The sequence below is a fragment of the Gavia stellata genome, chromosome 3 (genome assembly GCF_030936135.1).
Source record: "Gavia stellata isolate bGavSte3 chromosome 3, bGavSte3.hap2, whole genome shotgun sequence".
Classification (NCBI taxonomy): Eukaryota; Metazoa; Chordata; class Aves; order Gaviiformes; family Gaviidae; genus Gavia; species Gavia stellata.
The window spans coordinates 15,224,879-15,243,882 of NC_082596.1; the positions used below are offsets into that span (position 1 = coordinate 15,224,879).

The 19,004-nt window shown below is 39.8% G+C and overlaps 1 protein-coding gene across 1 annotated transcript in view; it reads left to right on the top strand.

Annotated features, from left to right (window-relative positions):
* ENPP2 (ectonucleotide pyrophosphatase/phosphodiesterase 2) overlaps positions 1 to 18,565 on the top strand; it is a 69,006-nt gene extending 50,441 nt beyond the window's left edge. The window contains exons 14-25 of the mRNA XM_059836196.1: positions 723 to 754; positions 1,564 to 1,691; positions 3,841 to 3,928; positions 4,068 to 4,155; positions 5,078 to 5,250; positions 5,535 to 5,586; positions 7,918 to 8,054; positions 8,548 to 8,683; positions 9,888 to 9,965; positions 12,507 to 12,639; positions 13,260 to 13,416; positions 18,231 to 18,565. Coding sequence (XP_059692179.1) covers positions 723 to 754; positions 1,564 to 1,691; positions 3,841 to 3,928; positions 4,068 to 4,155; positions 5,078 to 5,250; positions 5,535 to 5,586; positions 7,918 to 8,054; positions 8,548 to 8,683; positions 9,888 to 9,965; positions 12,507 to 12,639; positions 13,260 to 13,416; positions 18,231 to 18,401 — 1,373 coding nt within the window. The 3' untranslated portion in view covers positions 18,402 to 18,565. The remainder of the gene's footprint in view (positions 1 to 722; positions 755 to 1,563; positions 1,692 to 3,840; positions 3,929 to 4,067; positions 4,156 to 5,077; positions 5,251 to 5,534; positions 5,587 to 7,917; positions 8,055 to 8,547; positions 8,684 to 9,887; positions 9,966 to 12,506; positions 12,640 to 13,259; positions 13,417 to 18,230) is intronic.
* The last annotated feature ends 439 nt before the right edge of the window (positions 18,566 to 19,004 follow it).

Consider the following 19,004-nt stretch of genomic DNA (forward strand, 5'->3'; position numbering starts at 1 on the left):
GAGCTCATTTCAAGCTCAGCAAGATCACGTCTTAAGCAACCAAACAGTAATAGTTAAGTGAGAGATTTTCAATTCCTAAGATTTTCTCTTAGTCTGTTTTTTCTTTCAGGACTGAAAAATGGTTCCCCCCCTCCCCCCCCACCTCCCCAACTCTGGAAGAAGACAGAGTTAGTGTTGACTGTTGCTGGTTTTGGGCTTTCTACATCTTGTATGTCCCTTTAATAGTCCAAAGATGTATCTAGAATATTTTACTGTGGCTTTTTGCTTACTCTATAGTAGCCTATGAAATATGTAAAATGTTAAAAGAGACAAAAATGCTACATATTTATCTTACTGTTTCTAAGGAAGTTCATTGTTGCATTCAAATGTGCTTTCAAAATTTTTCAATTCTTTGTGTTTGGGGATGATTTTTTATTTTAAAGGAAAGCAGTCAAGAGACTTGAAATTGTATGTTTTCAGAAAATAGAATAAATATTAAGCTAAGGCCCAAACCATAAAACAGTGAGCAACATTACCTAAGAAACTAAAATATCACTAAGTAAAGGGTATACAGTTAAGCTTTAGTTTTTAAGGGATCTTATCTGATATATACAGTGTACTTTTAGTAAAGATCAGCCAACTTTTAAGAACGCTTCTGTAAAACTACATTATTACATTATATTTCTTCTGCAATTTGTACTTCTTTCATATTTTTGTCTTTTTTTTTTTCCTTTGCCTAACAGATGACCCTAAAGTGATTGTTGCCAACCTTACAGTAAGTATTTAGGACTGGGAGGTATCTCTACTGCACTGCTCACTTCACATCTTAATTTGGGACATTACTGAGCATTCTCTCCTCACTCTTTAGGCAGGAAAACCAACCATTAACATGAATAAAGAGTGTTAAATGGTGCCCTTCATGAGTACAGATTAATGTTTGTCATAAATTCCACTGTTTGCTGCTGTAGTAGCTTTTACAACCTTTTTGGGCAGTGCAGAGCCAGAATCTTCCTCACTGTCTTGACTCCCTGAATTGAGTCTATTTATTCATTCCTTCAGAAATGGAAAGTAATCTTTTAGGGTAAATATTTCACTAGCACTTCAAAGACACTGAAAAAGTTCATTTGATAGCCTTCAACTATAGCTTGCTTTTAATGGAAAAAAAGTGTTTAAAATAAAAGCTGATTAAAAAAAAAAAAATCAAATTTTGTAACCAGATGGCTTCAAATATATCTGCAGACAAGTTGTATTCTGAGCATTCAGCTTTCCTCTGAAACTTAAGCTTTGGTCCAGTTAGAATAAAACTCTTCATCTGTGAGCTAAGTCAGTGGGATGTTTTGCATGATGCTTTCAGAAAGACTGTCAGGAGAATGAAGCTTTCCAAATACATCTTTGAATGACTCCCTGGGCCCTGGTCTTAAGTAAATACTGCACAGAAAGTGCTGGATCATGTACTGTAGATGCATACTTTGTTTTCAAGACAACATCAATAATGACCTTAACAGCTCGATTTCTGTAGTTCGAGGTTTTATGCGCGTCTAAGCTAACTGACAGCAGTGTCATTTGTAAGCATTTATTTTTCAGTGTAGAAATCCAGACCAGCACTTCAAGCCTTACTTGAAACAGCACCTGCCTAAACGATTGCACTATGCTTACAACCGAAGAATTGAGGATGTCCATTTACTGGTGGATCGCAAATGGCATGTGGCAAGGTAAACTCTTGTTTTTGCTTCCATCCTGATTTTCAGCCTTTTTTTCTGAGGAAATGAAACACTTGGGATTGCCCTGTCTGTCAGCATCCCACTCCTGTACCTGCAAGAGGAGTTTTGAACCCCTGGTGAGGTTCAGGGAGTTGTGGCTCAGAACATAAAATTGTTTTAAAATTTGGGAAAATCAGTAGCTGGATAGAGAGTAGAAACCCAGATTGGTTTCCTCAAGCAGCTGTGCTGGTTTTGACTGATTAGCTCACGTATAGGAGCTGATAAGCTTTTTAATGAGGTGCAAGCTTAGTCCAACCAGGAAGCAGGGAATATGGGAGGCAGGGGAAGGCATATGTGACCAAGGGGATGTTAGGGAACAAGAAGCTGAGCAGATGCAATGGGTGAATGAAAAGAAAATGGAGATAGTGGCAGAGTGGGTGAATGCCTGAGAACATCTGGAAGGGTATGACAGGGTGGCCATCAAAGTGTCAGCAGCATATTGTGTTGCAAAACAAATCCACAGAAAACCAGGATGCTTTAGGTCAGAGAAAACCCTGTTTTGGCTTGTTCTTCCCCATACACCTCTGAATTTTCAGTTATAAAATATGGGCAATTTTTAATATACTTAGTTAAAAATTGAGCGAGGGTAAACAAGTTGGCACATGTGTAGAGTAAACAGGAGAGGAGTAGTCTTTGTTTATGAATTGTGCACCCCTTTCTGGTTTAATATATATTTTTTTTCTTGCTTTGATCTTTTGACACATGTTGTATATTACAGTACGAGAACGGCTGGGTCTTTATGCATAAAGCTGACTCAGTGGTTCTTGGAAGATGACACAGATTTTGGCTCATGGTAGTCTGTTATGAGCTTTAAATTATGGTAGGGTTTTTTGCCTGTATAGCTGCCAGGCAAACACACGGTGTGTTGTAAGTGCCTTTTGACATCTGTGCTTATCTTTCTGTGAATTATGCAAGGATCACTCTGCTGAAGCAGTGAATGAGAAACCCCAGTTGCTTTCTTGCATAACTCCACTAGCTGGCTGGCTGGTTGCCCTGTAGTTTCTGTGCCTAGGGTTTATGTACTTTGCAAAGAATCATACTCTGAGTTTCAGGCCTATAAAAGTTTTAGTTTTAAGAATTTTACTGGAACTGATGGGATGGCCCAAGTTGATTTACATTTAGTAATTTCTTATTAATTACATCAGAGTTTCTTTGGCTTATTTATTCATTAGATTTTCTGAAATCTCTTTATCCAATAATTCATTTGTTAATGTAACTGTAATTCATTGTGTACTCACAGCCAGGCAAATGGTAGTTACAGACCTATTTGCTGTAACTCTAGTAATTTACAAGGCCAAAAATCAAACTTTGGCTGAGCATCCTTTTATTGCAGATGAAGAAATTTATTTGTAGGATAATCTGGTCCACTGCATGTATTGCCTGCATGTGGCCCTCAAAACACTGTAAAAAAAGTACTCTGGAACAAGATGGTAATTATAATTCCTATGACACAATATTTATTTTTCCACGTATTTTGTAAATAAAAAAAACCAAAAACAACAACAACAACAACAAAAAAAAAAAAACAAAACAAAAAAACCCCCAACCCCTTAGTAACAAACTGATAATTAGCATTCCTATGATATAGCACTTACTTATTTTCTCAGCTATTTATCTTCATTACAATCTTTCTCTTTTCCCTCCAGCTTTTTCTGCTCCCCATTTTTGTTTATTGGGTGGAAGGCAAACAGGTGAAAGCACTTTACAGCATTGTATGACATTTGCAGCATTGCAACATCGCAAAAGTGCTTTCTTAGAAGCCTCTGTCGGCCTTTTGAGGATTGGAAGAGTATGGTACAAAATACCTCCAGTCTGTAGGAGATGATGTGATATAAGAAAGTCTGAGAAAATAAGTAAATAAATACTAAGGTTGTTATCAATGAGTAAGAGTTAGCTCTTAGGATTGCACCCTCTTATAGTGGGAGCAGAGGGAGAAACCCTGGGGTTGTTGGATGAGCCTACAGTCCCCAGTACTGCTATTCAAGAAAGATGAGCAATGCACTGCCTTATAGCCCTATCACTCCTACCCTCAAAGTATGTTGTCAGGTCAACCACCATACCTACACCTTCAAGGAAATTTTCTAATAATTTTTCAATTTAGGAAAGCTGTGGATGTTTACAAGAAACCAACGGGAAAATGTTTCTTCCATGGAGACCATGGCTATGACAACAAGATTAACAGCATGCAGGTATGAGCAATGCAGTAACCTTTGCAGGAGGGTCATTGAAGGAAGAAGAATTTGGAGGTCTCTAAAATGTAAATATTCACTGAAAAATACCCTATGTTTTAATGCTCTTCTTTTGTATTTGTCTCTTTTTTTTTTTAAGACTGTTTTTATAGGTTATGGCCCTACATTCAAATACAAGACCAAAGTACCTCCTTTTGAAAATATTGAACTTTACAACGTCATGTGTGGTAAGCTACGTGCCTGAGAAATTGCAAGAGAAACACACTGGTTTAGTTAACAGGGGCTCCACTTAGGCACCCATGAGCTCATGCCCTGACTCCCTCCCAGTGTCCCTTCCCCAGACCCCAATTCCCAAGAATTTGCCTTTTGGCCAGGAGGGCTGAAGGCACTTCTCAGGGGGCTCAGTTTGCTCTACTCTAGCGACTGGCCAAGAAAGTGGGGTTGCCATAGTTTTGCTGTGTACAGCTTGGCAGAGATCAAATACACACCACTGCAGTGCGTGGTGTCCACACCTCAGCCGTGCACGAAAGAGGTTTCTGTTCAGAGACTGCTTCTGCACCTGCATGTCTCATGGAGCAGCTCAGGGACATCACTTAGTTTTCTAGGCATCTCCTGGTATGATTGTTTCCTACATTCCTACTGTAGCCATGAAGCAGAATCTGACTTTGTATACAGATACTCGTTATGATCTTTTCTTTAATACTGATTTTCCAGGGTAAAAAAGCTTTCTAGCTGAAGGTGTAATTAATTCACTTATTTCTTTTCTCAAACATGAAATACCAAAAAGGTAATCATCCCTTATCTCTAAAGCAGATGACTAATAACACTGCATTACGGGTGGTTGGTGTAAGCTCAACATATTGACTGTAGGTTTGCACTGGAAGCTTCTGGAGTAGTCGTACTAAAACTGTTTTCCAGTGTCTTGATGCAAATTAACCTTCTTGTCATAAAGGCCACCATACTATTCAGACAGCATTTGGAATTTTATGATTTGGACAAAAGGTTAGTATTTTTATTACATTAAAAGCATTCATTAACATGTCATGGGTGTAAACAGTATTGCAAATAAATGTCTTAGCTCAGAAGAGATACTGTTGCATACACATTTGCAATCTAACCATAATTCATTTATATTTGGTGTTTTCATAGATTTGCTTGGATTAAAGCCTGCTCCCAATAATGGCACCCATGGAAGTTTAAATCACCTGCTGAGAGCCAATGTTTATAAACCAACTGTGCCAGATGAAGTTGCTAAACCACTCTATCCTGTTGCTCTACCTTCTGCATCAGATTTTGATATAGGATGTACATGTGATGATAAGGTAGGTGTTTAGGATCTGCTGATGCTTCCCCGATTAGCAGTAGTTGCCTGGTAAAGTTGTAGCCATTTTATCTGTTTTGAGAGGGTTTGATCTGTAAGAATTTCCCAGATACTTCCTGTGAAGTTTTTGTGCCCTTTTGGAACAGTTATGGCTTTTTGTAAAACAGGAAACAAAAAAAGTTTTAATGTTTTATAGCACTAGTTTTGTTTTGCTAGATGCCTAGTAAAACGAGATGTCAGAATGCTCCAGTGATCTTAATCTTGTTCCTTTTTTCTGTTCTTGAGAAGAACAAGTTGGATGAACTCAACAAGCGCTTTCTTGTCAAGGGAACAGAAGGTAAGAGCCTCGTGCCTCACTTAATAAAAGCTATTTTGGGGTTTTTTTGCAAGTTAGTTTGCATCATTGATACCAGACAAACTCCTGCTTTGGTTTAGTTAATGTGTAGTAAACTGTCTCTTCAAGTAACTGTCAAAATAGCACATAGACATACATGAGATACGTGGGCAAGATTAAGTGCTGCTTATGTGAGGAAGTGCACCCTATCTTTTGCCGTAACCAGGACTAAAGTATTGCTCAAAGTGATAGGAGTTTTAGCTCTTCCTTTCCATCGCTGTTAAAAGGTCTAATCTCCACTGTAGAAGCAGAGAGATGAGGAAAGGAGGGGGAGCATAAGCTGGAGCTCCACTCAACCATAAGCGATAAATGGAGTAAAAAACATAGACCACATCTGCACACTGTGTTTTACCAGTATTGTTCAGGCTTAGGTTTCACCAGGTCAGTGTTAGAAAGGATGGTACAGCTGCTTTGACAATCCCTGACTGGGTCTTTAATGCTTGGTTTTTAGGGTGCAGGTCATCCACTGAAACAAGTGCCGAAATGCTCTGCTAGTTCAGGGATGCTCAGTGCAAATCCGTCCCTCATCAGCATTCAAGTCAATGTTACTCCCAGGAGAAAGCATGCCCTGGTCTCCTGGTCACTAGTTCCTGTACCCTCCCTGCTGTATGCCAGCACTGACTTTTGTGTGGCTGCGCTCTCAGCTGCGTCAGGGCTGTGGTCCAGGTTAAAATGTAGCAATAAGACCAAAGGGAAGGGGATGGGAACAGCTTTTCTGAGAAGCAATGTTGACTGAAAGGCACGACAAGGCAGAGCTTTCCTTCTCACAGCTGTGATCCAGTTCAGCATAACAATTCACAGCATTCTCCTCACCATAACAGTTGTCCAAATTAGCAAATTCTGGAACTTTGAGTTTAGACATGGACTTTTGAGATATTTCAAATCATATTGCTGCTGTGGCAATTTCTGGCATCAGGGAAAAATACCCTCATCATTGTACTCCTAGATATCTCAACATCTTTATTTTGGTTTAAGGTTTTGATGCTTCTTCACTTCAGTAGTATAAAAATAGTATCTTTGATGTATTTTAATATATAAGCATTTAAATCAATTTCACTTGCTCATTTGAAAGTTGCCTGTTAAGTGGAATGAAGTGCCCCTTATTTACACAACAAACAGTTCTGCTACTTGCAAGTCATTTTGTTGTATTTTATGACAGGTTGTGGTACCTGTTCAGGAATCTTCCTGTGTTTAGTTGGTAATTCCCTTCTCTCGCATGGTGCACCATGCATATTTAGCTGATGTTGTTATTCACATGCAGAACAAAGATTCCTTCAGCTTCTCTTGAATAAAGCTAGTTTATCATATTTGTCCTTAGACAAGGCTTTTCCTACTTTTCTTTCTTGTGTCCTATAAAAATATCCTCTATTTGGACGCAAACAGTAATAAACCATGCCCTTTTCTTTCAGGTTAAATGCTTATCTATGAACAGTGCTAGGCCACTTTCCTTGTTTCTATGTTTTGATTTCCAAAAGCGAGCTAAGCTTGTTTGCCAAATGGTTATCAAAATCGATGAACTGTGCAGCACAATGCAAGATTAGCCAGGAAATTTATTTTTCGTCTATGACTTTCAGCAATGCTTTTGTCTTTTTATAAGCAAGCTTATCAGAAGTACCTATTGATGTTTAACCATAACATATGACCAAGATAGAAGAAAACCAAGTTTTGCAGAGTTGGAGGTGGTTTTTGTAGCCAAAGTTAGGAAAAGGGTTTTTTGTTTGGTTGGGTTTCTTTATGTGCTATTTTCTGTCAGTAATATCAATCTTCAGAACATCATTCGTATCAGCCAAGAGGAAAAAAATACTGTTTTAATGAATTGAGCACCTTTGCCTCCTTTTTTCAAGGGCCTTTACAAAAACATAAGAAGGAGAGAAAGTCTGGAGAAGAGTGGCAGGAGTGATAGGATAGGGGTAGATTTAAAGGTACAAAAAAGTGCTTTTCAACTCATTTGTGACTGAAATGTGGACACGAAGATCCTTGTGGAGTCTCCTGTGTTTGGAGAAACACACCCTCTCCATGCTATGACCCCAACAAGCTTTCAAGTGCAGAAGGGACTTGTAACCTCAAAGTGGTTTGTGAGCCTGGAAAGGGGTTCCCAACCAAAACTGTTGAGGAACTACTGCTCTCTCTGTTACAAGATTTCCTTAGCAGTTATTCAGGGCCAGTATCCTATTAAAGATCACTGTAAAATCAGCATGTGTTGGAAAGCCAACCCTTTTTTTTTTTTCATCTTTAAGGTTTTCAGTAATAAATGTAATTTCTTCTGATCTGTAGAAAAACATCTCTTATACGGGCGCCCTGCAGTACTGTACCGCACAAAATACAATATCTTGCATCACCATGACTTTGAAAGTGGTTACAGTGAAACATTCCTGATGCCTCTTTGGACATCCTACACTATTTCCAAACAGGTCAGTGCTGACTTTGCTCTTGGAAAGTGCCTAAAAAAATCCTGGGGAAATCTGTTCGGTACCTTTATTCTTGAAGTCCTAAAATTCCCCTGCCCCAAGTAGAGTTTCCCACCAGAAATTATGTCAAATACCATTGAAAACAATGCCAAAATACTTTTTTTCCTTCGGGACAAAAGAGTTTTAAAGCAGAATGGCTGTGTATTTCTTTTCCTGTTTTCATGTTCTTTCTAAGATTTACTCAGTGGGGGTTTGTTTTATTATGATAGTGTGATCAGTGGCTTAATTTGAATTATTTCCTATGGTGATTTCTGCTACCTGAAGGAGGGGCTCTGCGGCAGGTACGGGAGCAGGACTTGGTTGTACAGCTGGCTGGTTTATTTTACTCCACACAAGGTCTTCCATCTAATCTGTTGACTATATGAAATAATTTTCTTTTAGCTATAAATGCTGGAATTATCTTTCTTGTTTTTTCTGTCCATGTTGCTTGATGCAGGCAGAGGTATCGGGTGTCCCAGAGCACCTGGCCAGCTGTGTGAGACCCGACCTCCGCATTTCTCCAGGAAACAGCCAGAGCTGCACAGCCTACAGAGGCGACAAACAGCTCTCCTATGGCTTCCTTTTCCCTCCTCGTAAGTTCAGATAGCTTTTTAATACCTAGAGATTTTGTAATTTTCTTTTTTTTGCTAGGGAAAACATTAGGTATGGAAAAAAAACCCCAAACCCACCAGATACAAACAGACTAAGGGGTTTTTTTGAGATTATTGGGAAAGAATATAGGTAGGAATGGTTTCATTTACCCCCGCTCCAGGGTGATTTCTTCCTCTGTGATGTCTCCTCTTCAGAGAAGCTGCTCCTGCACCAGCATCACATGGGGCCCGATGGGATGGATACATTATTCTTGCTGCACTTGCAGGGGACCAAGGGCCCAATGCCACAAGTTGCCATCATGGCTGTAATCCCTCAACTCCATGAAAGATGCTCCAAACTGGTGCCCAGCTTTGTGCACCAAAACAGTGAAGTGTCCCAGTTTAGTTAATAAAAATAAAGGTAAATAAAGAATTGCACAGGCGCACAAGCTAGAAGACAATCTTCAAAAACTGGCCCTTTAACGTCAGTGGATAGATACCAGCTTATATGAACTGGGTATCTAGTCAGAGTTTTTAATTTTGAATTCAAACAGCAAAAACATAAACATCTATTTAATTTATAAATGCGTATTAGACTCTTGCATACCCTAAAAATTTCTACCATCTTATAGAAATAGTGCTAGTATAAAACCTGAGTAAATTAGTGTCCTGGATTCTCCTGTTGTAGTTACATTGGTTCAGTCTTGAAGCAATGATCTTCTGGGATTAGTAAATGTTTGAGGGACTCAACTGTCTCACAGTTGTGAATTTCATTGCTTTGTCTTCCTCACTCAGTGGCAGAAATATTTTATCATGGATTTCTAATATGGAATTACTGGTGCAGAGGCTTGCTCAGAACTAGAAGATAATCCCACACTCCTCTCCCTGGAAATTGTCTGCCTCTTTTGTAAAAGCCTGCAGAGCAGCAATCTGACTTTTGAGACTGTAAAAATAGATGAGCTATAAAAATATTTTGAACTGGTTGATAGTTGAAACAAAGATAAAATCCTTAATTTCCATGTTCAGCAGTCACATTAAAGACAAATTTTATGCATATAATATGCACTTCTGAATACAGCATTCAGATTGCTGATTAGAGGACAGTATTTTCTTTGGTTAATCCCTGAAGCCATTTTTCATAACATTTTTATGTTCCTTGAATTTCTGATATTTCATCTTATTAATTTTTTTGTTTTATTGTTTTCAGAATTAAGTTCCTCTGCAGAAGCAAAATATGATGCTTTTCTAATAACAAATATCATTCCAATGTATCCTGCCTTCAAAAGTAAGTGCCTTTTCCATGGCTTTACTTCTCTTTCCCAACTTTTTTTATTTTATGATACGTGTGTTGGACTATGGAATAAATTGATGGAAGAAGTTTAGAACAGAAAGATCAGTTACCTGTAGCCAGCAGATAATACGTGCGGGCACCTGTATAGTTCTAGGCATGGGCAGGCAAAATACCACAAGAAAAGTTTCAACTTTAAGAAAGGTTTATTTTCCTTGGTGCTGGGCTAAGGTAAGAGCACAGACGTGCTGTAGTTCAGCAATTCTGCTTCATGCCACAGTAATTCAGTTTGTGTAAGACCGTTGAGATTTTCTTGTGTGCAGCCCAAGCTAATGCAGAACATACTTAGGTAACATGTTTTTACTTCTCAACTGCAGCCACCTGGGTGTGTGCACAAGCCTGAGAGTGTGCACTTAGTATGTTGCTGTAGTTCAGGGACAAGTGATTATTTTTTATTTTCTATCCATGCCCTTAGAGGGAGACCAAACATATTTATCACCTCTAAAGGAAAAGGAAGAGGAAACCAATTTATGGAAAATGAGGAATGACTTAAACCTGGCTGAAACTTTTTAGTGCTGCATGGATATAGTATTAACATTTCTCTTGTCTGCACATCCCTTTTCTCTCTAGTTTTGCCAAGAGGTGGGAAAACCATCAGACTATTCTGGTGGCATTTTTGGCTTGGCAGGAATTGAGAAGCCTTGGAAGAATCTCAAGAGCCTGTTCTTGTGAGATTTCCAATTCAGATTTTAGGCCAGAGAGGTTTGGATAAACATTAAAGCCTATGGGAGGCTTTTTCTTTTTAACCAGAAGAGAGTGTTTTTAATTGAAAAACCTCTGAGTAGGAACAAGTGGTGATGTTTGCTGGAAATTTGAGCAAAGGCACTTAACTGATTACAGAGTGCAAAATTATTGGGGATTTCCCACTCTCAAATCACTTCATAAAAATGCTCTTTATGCTAATGTCAGTCTAAGCAAATTAGCTGAGATGCTAATCATAGGAGAACAACCCTCCACCACCAGCTCATTTTGTCTAGTGGCCTTCCTCTTCATCACAAAGGGGTGAAGAACAAATGCTGGAACAAATGAGAACAAATGCTGGAATTAATATAATTCTTGGGGAGTTAGGAAACACTACATGTGTGCAGGTTGTAATGTAGAGAGCTGATTATAAGCTCATATGGAGCTTTTTCCACAACTGGGAAAATACAAGGTGGCAGTTTTATGCTATGCTGGCTTCAGTGGTAGTGCTGGCTGCAGAGGCCCCCTCCTCTGCTTTGTTTTTTTAATTCACTGTCCCATCCCATCCACCCCGAGCAATAATTCTGTATCCATCTTTTCTGTAGTGAATCTGGCTTAAGCAGCTCCTGCTTTGCTGGAGCTGCAAGATGAGGCCCCTGGCTTGGCCCCCCATTGCACTGGTGTTGCTGTCTATGTGGCTGCAGTGGGAACCCAAACGGGGAATTGATTCAGCTGGAAAACTCAAGGGGGGGAAAAAAAAAGCTTTTCTTTTTGGGCTATTTTTATTGTTAAGGCTGATGCATTGGAGGAGCAAGCAGCTGGAGGAGTGGTGCTGCCAAGTGGTTACTGCAGCTGAGGTTCTTGTTAGACTATTGCTTGTGGGGGCCTCTACATCAGCCCGGGCAGGGAGTTCATGTGGCACTGAGCAGTCTTAGGACAAGGCGTACTGGGGAACTTGCTGAGGCTGGCATTGCGTTCAGCACCAGGGAACCATGGAGTTAGCAGTCTGAGCTGGCAAGACAAACTTTTACAAGTCTGAGACGTTTTGTTTACACACACTTCTGTTAGTGTTAAAATAAAAAGGAAAAAAGAAGGAAAAGAATGGTGTAGCTGGAGATTCCAGTGTGTTTCCCACCTCTGCAAGCATCTTAACTTGTTAAGGTTGAGGAGGGCATGGTGGGAGAAAGTGTCATACTCTTCCCTAAAGTTGCTGGAATTGAGATGTCGTGCCATAATTTGGTCATCCTTGACAGCACCTAATTTAAAACAGACAGTTTGTATCCAAGGAGAATTTAACTGGAAGAATATGACCTTTGTATTTCCCTTTCTTTTAAAATGTTTGGGTTTTGCTTTTAATCACGGTGCTGTTTCCTTTCTAGAATTAAAAAAAACACATCACCATTCCCTGTAACTAGATAAGAAAGGCAAAGGAAGTGTTTACAGTGACATCAAAAGTGTATGAATAGCTGTTTGTACTGCTTGGTGAGGGAACAGCAAGCTCTCTGTGCAATGTCTGTGGCAATGCCAGCCTGGGAGTGGTACCGTGCATTTCCTTTATCACTGATGGGGGAAAAAAAGTCATCAGAGAACAAAGAAGTCTGAATAGGCTTTATTGACCAAACCGAATTAAGCTGCAGTAAATCTGTAATGCTTAGTCTTTGATTTCTCCTACCATCGTGTGAATGATGTCCACTGGATTTTTATTTTCAGGAAAAAAAATTGTTTATAATCTTGACATGTTTTGACTTATCCAAATTTTGGTGTGTTTTATATTTTATTGTTCCCCCCCCCCCCCAGAGGTATGGAACTATTTCCAAAGGGTGTTGGTGAAGAGATATGCCACTGAAAGAAATGGAGTCAATGTTATAAGTGGACCAATCTTTGACTATGACTATGATGGTTTACATGACACACCTGACAAAATAAAACAGTAAGAGTTTGTCTTTAAATTGGTTTGCTGTTGCTTCTCTTAATGATGGCTTTATCTTAAACAGTTCATTATCTGCACATTGTTTGATTTTTGGGAGGAAACATAATTTTTTATCTTATTCTAAAATTATTGTTCATCAAGATTAAATGCCCCTGTAGGTAGGACAGTGGTAAAAATAAGGAAATGGCAATTCAGCAGGTAACTGTTCACCTTGACTTTGAAATTATGTGTTCATTCATCCTTGAGACGAAACTGAATTATGTTCCAAATAATGTATTTTCTCTAAAATTCTTCAGAACTTAAGAGTTAACAACTGGATACCAGAGCAAAACATAGCAGTGCTATTGAGTTAGATACTCAAGTCTTTTGTTAATTCAGTAATGCTTTCTATGTCCCTGAACTGAAGAAGTCTTTCAGCACTGGCGTGTGGTATTTCTATAGCACAGTATCAAAACATGAGCTAATTGAATGCCCATTTTCAGATAGTCTTTAGAAATAAAACACATCTTAACAATGTATGTGTGCCTTCACACGCAGGGGAGGAAAGACCATGCTGTTTGTGTAACCTTCTTCCAAACAGGTTTACCCTTTGTGGATAAATATTTTATTTATTCCCCCAGGTTTGTGGAAGGCAGCACCATCCCTGTTCCTACTCATTACTATACCATCATAACCAGCTGCTTAGATTTCACTCAGCCAGCTGACAAGTGTGATGGGCCACTCTCCGTTCTCTCATACATCCTTCCCCACCGGCCTGACAATGATGAGAGCTGCAATGTAAGTTCTGCTGCACTGCTGTACCCCCGTGGTAAATATATCTCTGGGACATGTGAAACCCCATTAATGTTAGATGCTAGTTCTCAATGATGTCTTAAATGAAAGCATAGGGTAGTGACTATATTAAGCGTCATGTTCAACTCATTAGACAAAAGCCCTCCTCCATGATATTTCGGAAAACATGGAACTATTACTGCACCTAAAGTTGTCTGGAAGAACCGGCATACAGTAGATTGGCAGTAAACAACCTGTAGGCTTCTACAGGTTTTGGCCGACACTGACAGTGTAACTTCGGAGCAAGCTGGGGGGAGGTTGTGTGTGCAGATGTATTGTGCTGGCAGCTAGCCTGATGTTTTTATTGAGGTCTGTTTCCATATGCAGGTACAATATAGTCTGTCTGCTATGGCAGTCTGGGTGCATCAGACAGCATGATTACATCCAACCCACACAGTATTAAAACTCTATGCTAAAACCTGCAGAGGGTAGAGTGCCAGCTCTTGCCGTTTCCAGAACATGCCTTCATTCAAGGGAAAAGTTTGGATTCTTATTAGCAGAGATGACCAGACACCCTCCTGGTTCCTTTCCTATCTTCCTTTAGGATGCAAGATCCTATAGTGTAAGAATCTTGGTGAAGTACAAAGGCTTCGGTCTGGTCAGCACTGCAGAAAGTAACACGCACACTCAGCAGCTGATCGTGCGGCAGGAGAGCAGTCAGGTCCCCACGGGCTCCGGTGCTCTGCAAGGAGAGCAGTCCTCCCAGGCAGCTGTATTTAGACTTGTCCTTCCGCCTGAACTTGTTCTCCCATTACACAGCTGTGTGGATTCCTGCACACAGACGCTTCACTATAGGCTGCCAGGAGACCATTTCCTGAATGAACACATTAATGTTATGAATTTTGTACTGGCACAAAAAGTTAAGGCTCCTATTCCAGCTACAGGCAGAAATAGTCATTCCAACTCTGTACACAATTTACCTGGAACACTGTCTCTTTCTCATTCATCAAACATCGCCTGCTTTCAGGTCCCTCTTTTTAAAACCACGCTTTTGGAGCAGTATCCCTCTCTCTTGAGCAGGTCTGGCTTCCCCCTGTTTAGACTCTTAACAGCTTTGGGCAGAGTTGTCTTCGACCAGAAGTTTCGGAAAGTCCTACTTATATTTCATTCTGGTTTTCCTCTGGACTGCTTTCCTCTGAATCAAGGTCCAGTTGGTGATCTGGAAGTTACTAATCTGGCAGTTATTAGTGCCTCTGTCCTTGTATCTCTGCCCATATGTAATTTTATGACAGTCAATTTTTTTTCCTCCTTATAGTGTGTATCATGGTCCTCTTAAATTGCTGAAAACTTTTTTATGAACTATTTAGAATAATGGCTTCTTTTACTCTTTGGTTTCTTATATTCCAACCCAGACTTCTTTTCTCTGTGTGTCATGCTACTTATGGTGTATGTATTTGCAGTTTGGGGACGAACTTCAGTGCTACTACAAGGTCATTAGCAGATATTGGTCTATGCTTTTTACACAGCAAAGAACCACTCCAAAAATATTTAAATGTAGCTTTTGAATGAAAATACAGTCAGGCAAAATTTTGCCATTCAAATACAGTGTCAGTCTTACTTTTACATATGGTGTTCCATTTAATTTGTTCAAAGAAGTGATTGTGTAAAACCTCACATACTTCATGGGTGAAATGCATGGGATAATATAAGAATTTTTCCTTAACCTCTCCACAGCTTTCTTTAAGATCTGAAGAAATATTCGCTTTCCCCCCACTCTGCTCTTGTTGCACACACTTTTTCTTCACACAGCCGTTGGAGAACACCACTACTCTTCTTATTTGAATTTGTTCCATTTCCAAACTGTGTTTATTCATGGTGAGGTTATACCCATTTATTCTTGTGTCAACATTTTTCTATGGCTTAAATAGCCCTTCACTGGGCTTCTTTGGGATTTACCCTGGTGATGATTTATGATGATTCTCAAGGCATATACTTCTATCTATTCATGAGAGACCCAGGATCTTTTTTGCTCTTCTTGTAAGACAGCATGAACACATTAGTAGCCTTCCTATGCTGTTTCAGTCTGATTTTTTGTTTGTTTGTTTTGTTCTTCCTCGAACATGAATGAGATAAAGTACTCCAGCTCAGATCTCAAAATGAAAATGCTTTTCTTTCCACTGGACACAACTCCTCTGAGACTATCTAGGATTTGCTTTTTCCATAGCTGTGTTATAATGATGGCTCACAGTCATGCACAACCAGTACACCCAGGTCCTTCTCTTCTGTCTGCTATTTCACCTGAGAGGGTCCCAGCTTAGCAGAAATTTTTGTCGTCAGTGTGGATAACCCAGTTTCATACTATACCAGGGACTCCTCCATCTACATCCTCCAGTATGCTATTCCAGTCCTTCTTTGCATTGGCAGGAACTCCCAATTGTTTTGGGATTTTTTTATTTTTTTTTACTAGCACAGTGATGACCTTGACACAAAAAAGCATGTATGAAAACATCACACAAAATCCTTTCCAAGACTGGAGGAACCCTATTAGAAATTTCCTTTGGGCGACTATTTTCCCTTTCAGCAAAACCTTTAAATTTCTCTTTTAATAAGTGAGCTCCTCACCCACCTGTCTACAGACTGATCATGTTCAGCTTTCCAGCTAATAATGTGATATCCAGAGAGAATCTTTTGTCCAGAATATCTTGTGTCTTTTCCAGTAGATATTAGGTTGTCTTCCTAATTGATTCCCTATTTCTGTTTACCTCCATGTTTTTTCATTTTTTCCTTCTAAGACTCACTGTATTATTGAGGTAAGACTAACCAGCACAGATGGAGAAAACTATAACTTTAAATGTATACACTTCATTCGTTTTTCTGCAGTAATATAATACCATGTTAGCTGATCACTGTGTTTAAAATCCTTGCTGCTGTACCTGAAGTTTCATGGGCCAGTTGTAGAAGGGAAAAACTAAAACCTAATCAGTTGATTGATTTTTTTTCTGGGGTCATGCAAATGCTGTCTTGCTGGACTTGGTTTAAAACCAACCTCACAGTCCTGTGATTTATTCATATTGCAGATCTTTTGCAAACTCTTAGGAATCCTCTTTGTATTCAAAAAAGTGAGCTTTGTAGCAATGGAACTTCCCTCTGAGCTCTGTAAAATGCAGATTTCCTGCTCAGAAGGAAGGCTTGAAGACAACGAAAATGTCACAGTGATTGCATTTTCAGTAATAACCCTGTTGAGGCCCATTTGCAGACCAGCAACCTGATCACCAGGCTGAAGGCTGAGCAGGGGGCTTCCTGAAGCCGTGTGCTGCCGGGCAGCTTTGCTGGAGAATGGCACCACAGGTGAAGGGGAGTGAGCAGGACACGCTCCCTTCTCTTCCTTCTTAATTTGCATCTTTCTCTTCATGTTCCAGATCTGGTTTTGGGCCTCGCTAGCGACGGGTTACTAGCGACATGGAGAGGAAAGTTGGTTTGGAGCTGAAAAGCTTCAAAACAGACAAGTGCTGACTGGGTCATGGACGTTTGCTTTACAGCAGCTGGCTGTGACCTAGCTGGTACTTCATGTCCTCTCTGTGCAAACGATCATGCCTACCCTCCTGGCCTTTGCAGGGTGACCCACAGCCTGGTTTGTGGCACATCTACTGCATTGGGTAGACTTTGGCATTGCTGAAGTTTAGTCTTGAACAGTGAGAGGATCACTTCATAGGAGGACCTGGCTGAGACAGTCAGAAAGTGGCTTATTTTCAGGAGTAAGCTCAGAAACAGAGTTTTATCAGCAAGATTTCCAAGACACATGGGGTCCAAATGCCTGGAGGCACAACCCTCCTTTCCTAACTTGCTTCCCCGACAGTGGTGTAGATGTACCAGCCTGAGAGGACAATGGGGGGAAAAGCGCTGTTTGCTCTGTCCTTTTCCCATGTCTGCTCCCCATCACTCCCCACCGTACAGTCCCCGGGGCTGGCTGCAATGATCATGGGACATGTCGCTGGGCTGGTTAACGCACTCAAACAGCCTCTAACTGCAGCGTTTTGCAGGGCTGATTTTCTGATGTGTTAGTGAGTGACATTAGTTTGCGGATGGCTCCAACAAGCACTGAAGCTGGCACAAGGCATGCAGCAGGAGCAGTCCCCTAAGAGAGATTACACCCACGCAACCTGACCCCGATCATTCTGGCAGCATCAATTTCCTCTTTTTTTTTTTTTTTTTTGTATAGGGAAATGCTTAGTGAAAATGTTTTTTCCATTGGTGGATAATATGTATGTTCTAATAACTGGATTTTACAGGTACCAACATAAACAATAGTCCCAACTGTGTAATGAATCATAATGGTCTCCTAACAGTAAATTGGAAAGATTAAAATAATATTGTGTTAGATAAGGTGCTGGTCAGATGAGAATAATGTGTAGGGGTAGGGTTCAAAGCTAAACAGCCTAGACTTTGGGCTTTGGTAATACACTACTGATTAATATGGAGCTCTTTCTGTGAGATAAAAAAATATGTAATGACCAATGGATCTTCTAAAAGCATATGGCTGTTCTTCTGAAACACCTGTAACATGGGACCAGATTTTCCCAGATGACTATGGTCATTGTCTCAAGCCCACCCTAAAATGGGTCCTGAAATAAAACTGTAGGAATCATCTTGCATGTGAAGTTTCAGATCTGTTTTCTTGGAACTTGTCTACCTTAGTCATTCTGGAGTAGGGTACAGAGATTGTTCAGATGGACCCAATCTTCAGAAAAGTTGCATTTGCTTTTGGACTGACTTTTGACATGGCATGTTATGAAACTTTTTTTTTATTTTTTACATTTCAGAGCTTGGAGGATGAATCAAAGTGGGTTGAAGATCTTCTTAAGATGCACACTGCACGTGTGCGTGACATTGAACAGCTCACAAGTTTGGACTTCTTCCGAAAGACCAGTCGCAGCTACACAGAAATCCTCTCCCTAAAAACATACTTGCATACGTTTGAAAGTGAAATTTAGCTTTCTAACCTTACTCAGTGCATCCTTTTATCAACTGGTGTATATTTTTATATTGTTTTTATATTTATTAATTTGAAACCAGGACATTAAAAATATTAGTATTTTAATCCTGTATCAAATCTTAAATATTAAACCCTTGTGTCATTTGTTTTGTTTCTCTAATGTTTAATATAGGTATGTCTCTTGGTTTATTTAGTAGCGCTTGTAATACTGCAGCTTGAGTCCTTACTCTGAGCTTTTAAGTGGTGCTGCAGGATTTGATACATGCATCAAGGAAATACTAATTTTCCATGTTCCTTTACCACACTTGTAGTTCTGTACTGTGTATCAAAATACTGAACATGTAAAATTACGTTCGTTTACTGTTAACTATGTGACAGACATATTTAAACCCTATAGACAAATAGCATCTTAAATATAATAAACCACACATTCATTTTTTTTAATGTGTGTTGATTTCCTTTCACAGGGACATTCAGAGGGACTTGCGGGCAGCTGAGTGCTGCCAGATCTCTCTTACTCACCGGGCAGAGCCCTTCTCAAGAGCTTAGGTTTGCTGGTAAGATGACTGCCAGGAGCCCAGGTGTCCTGCCATGGTACTCA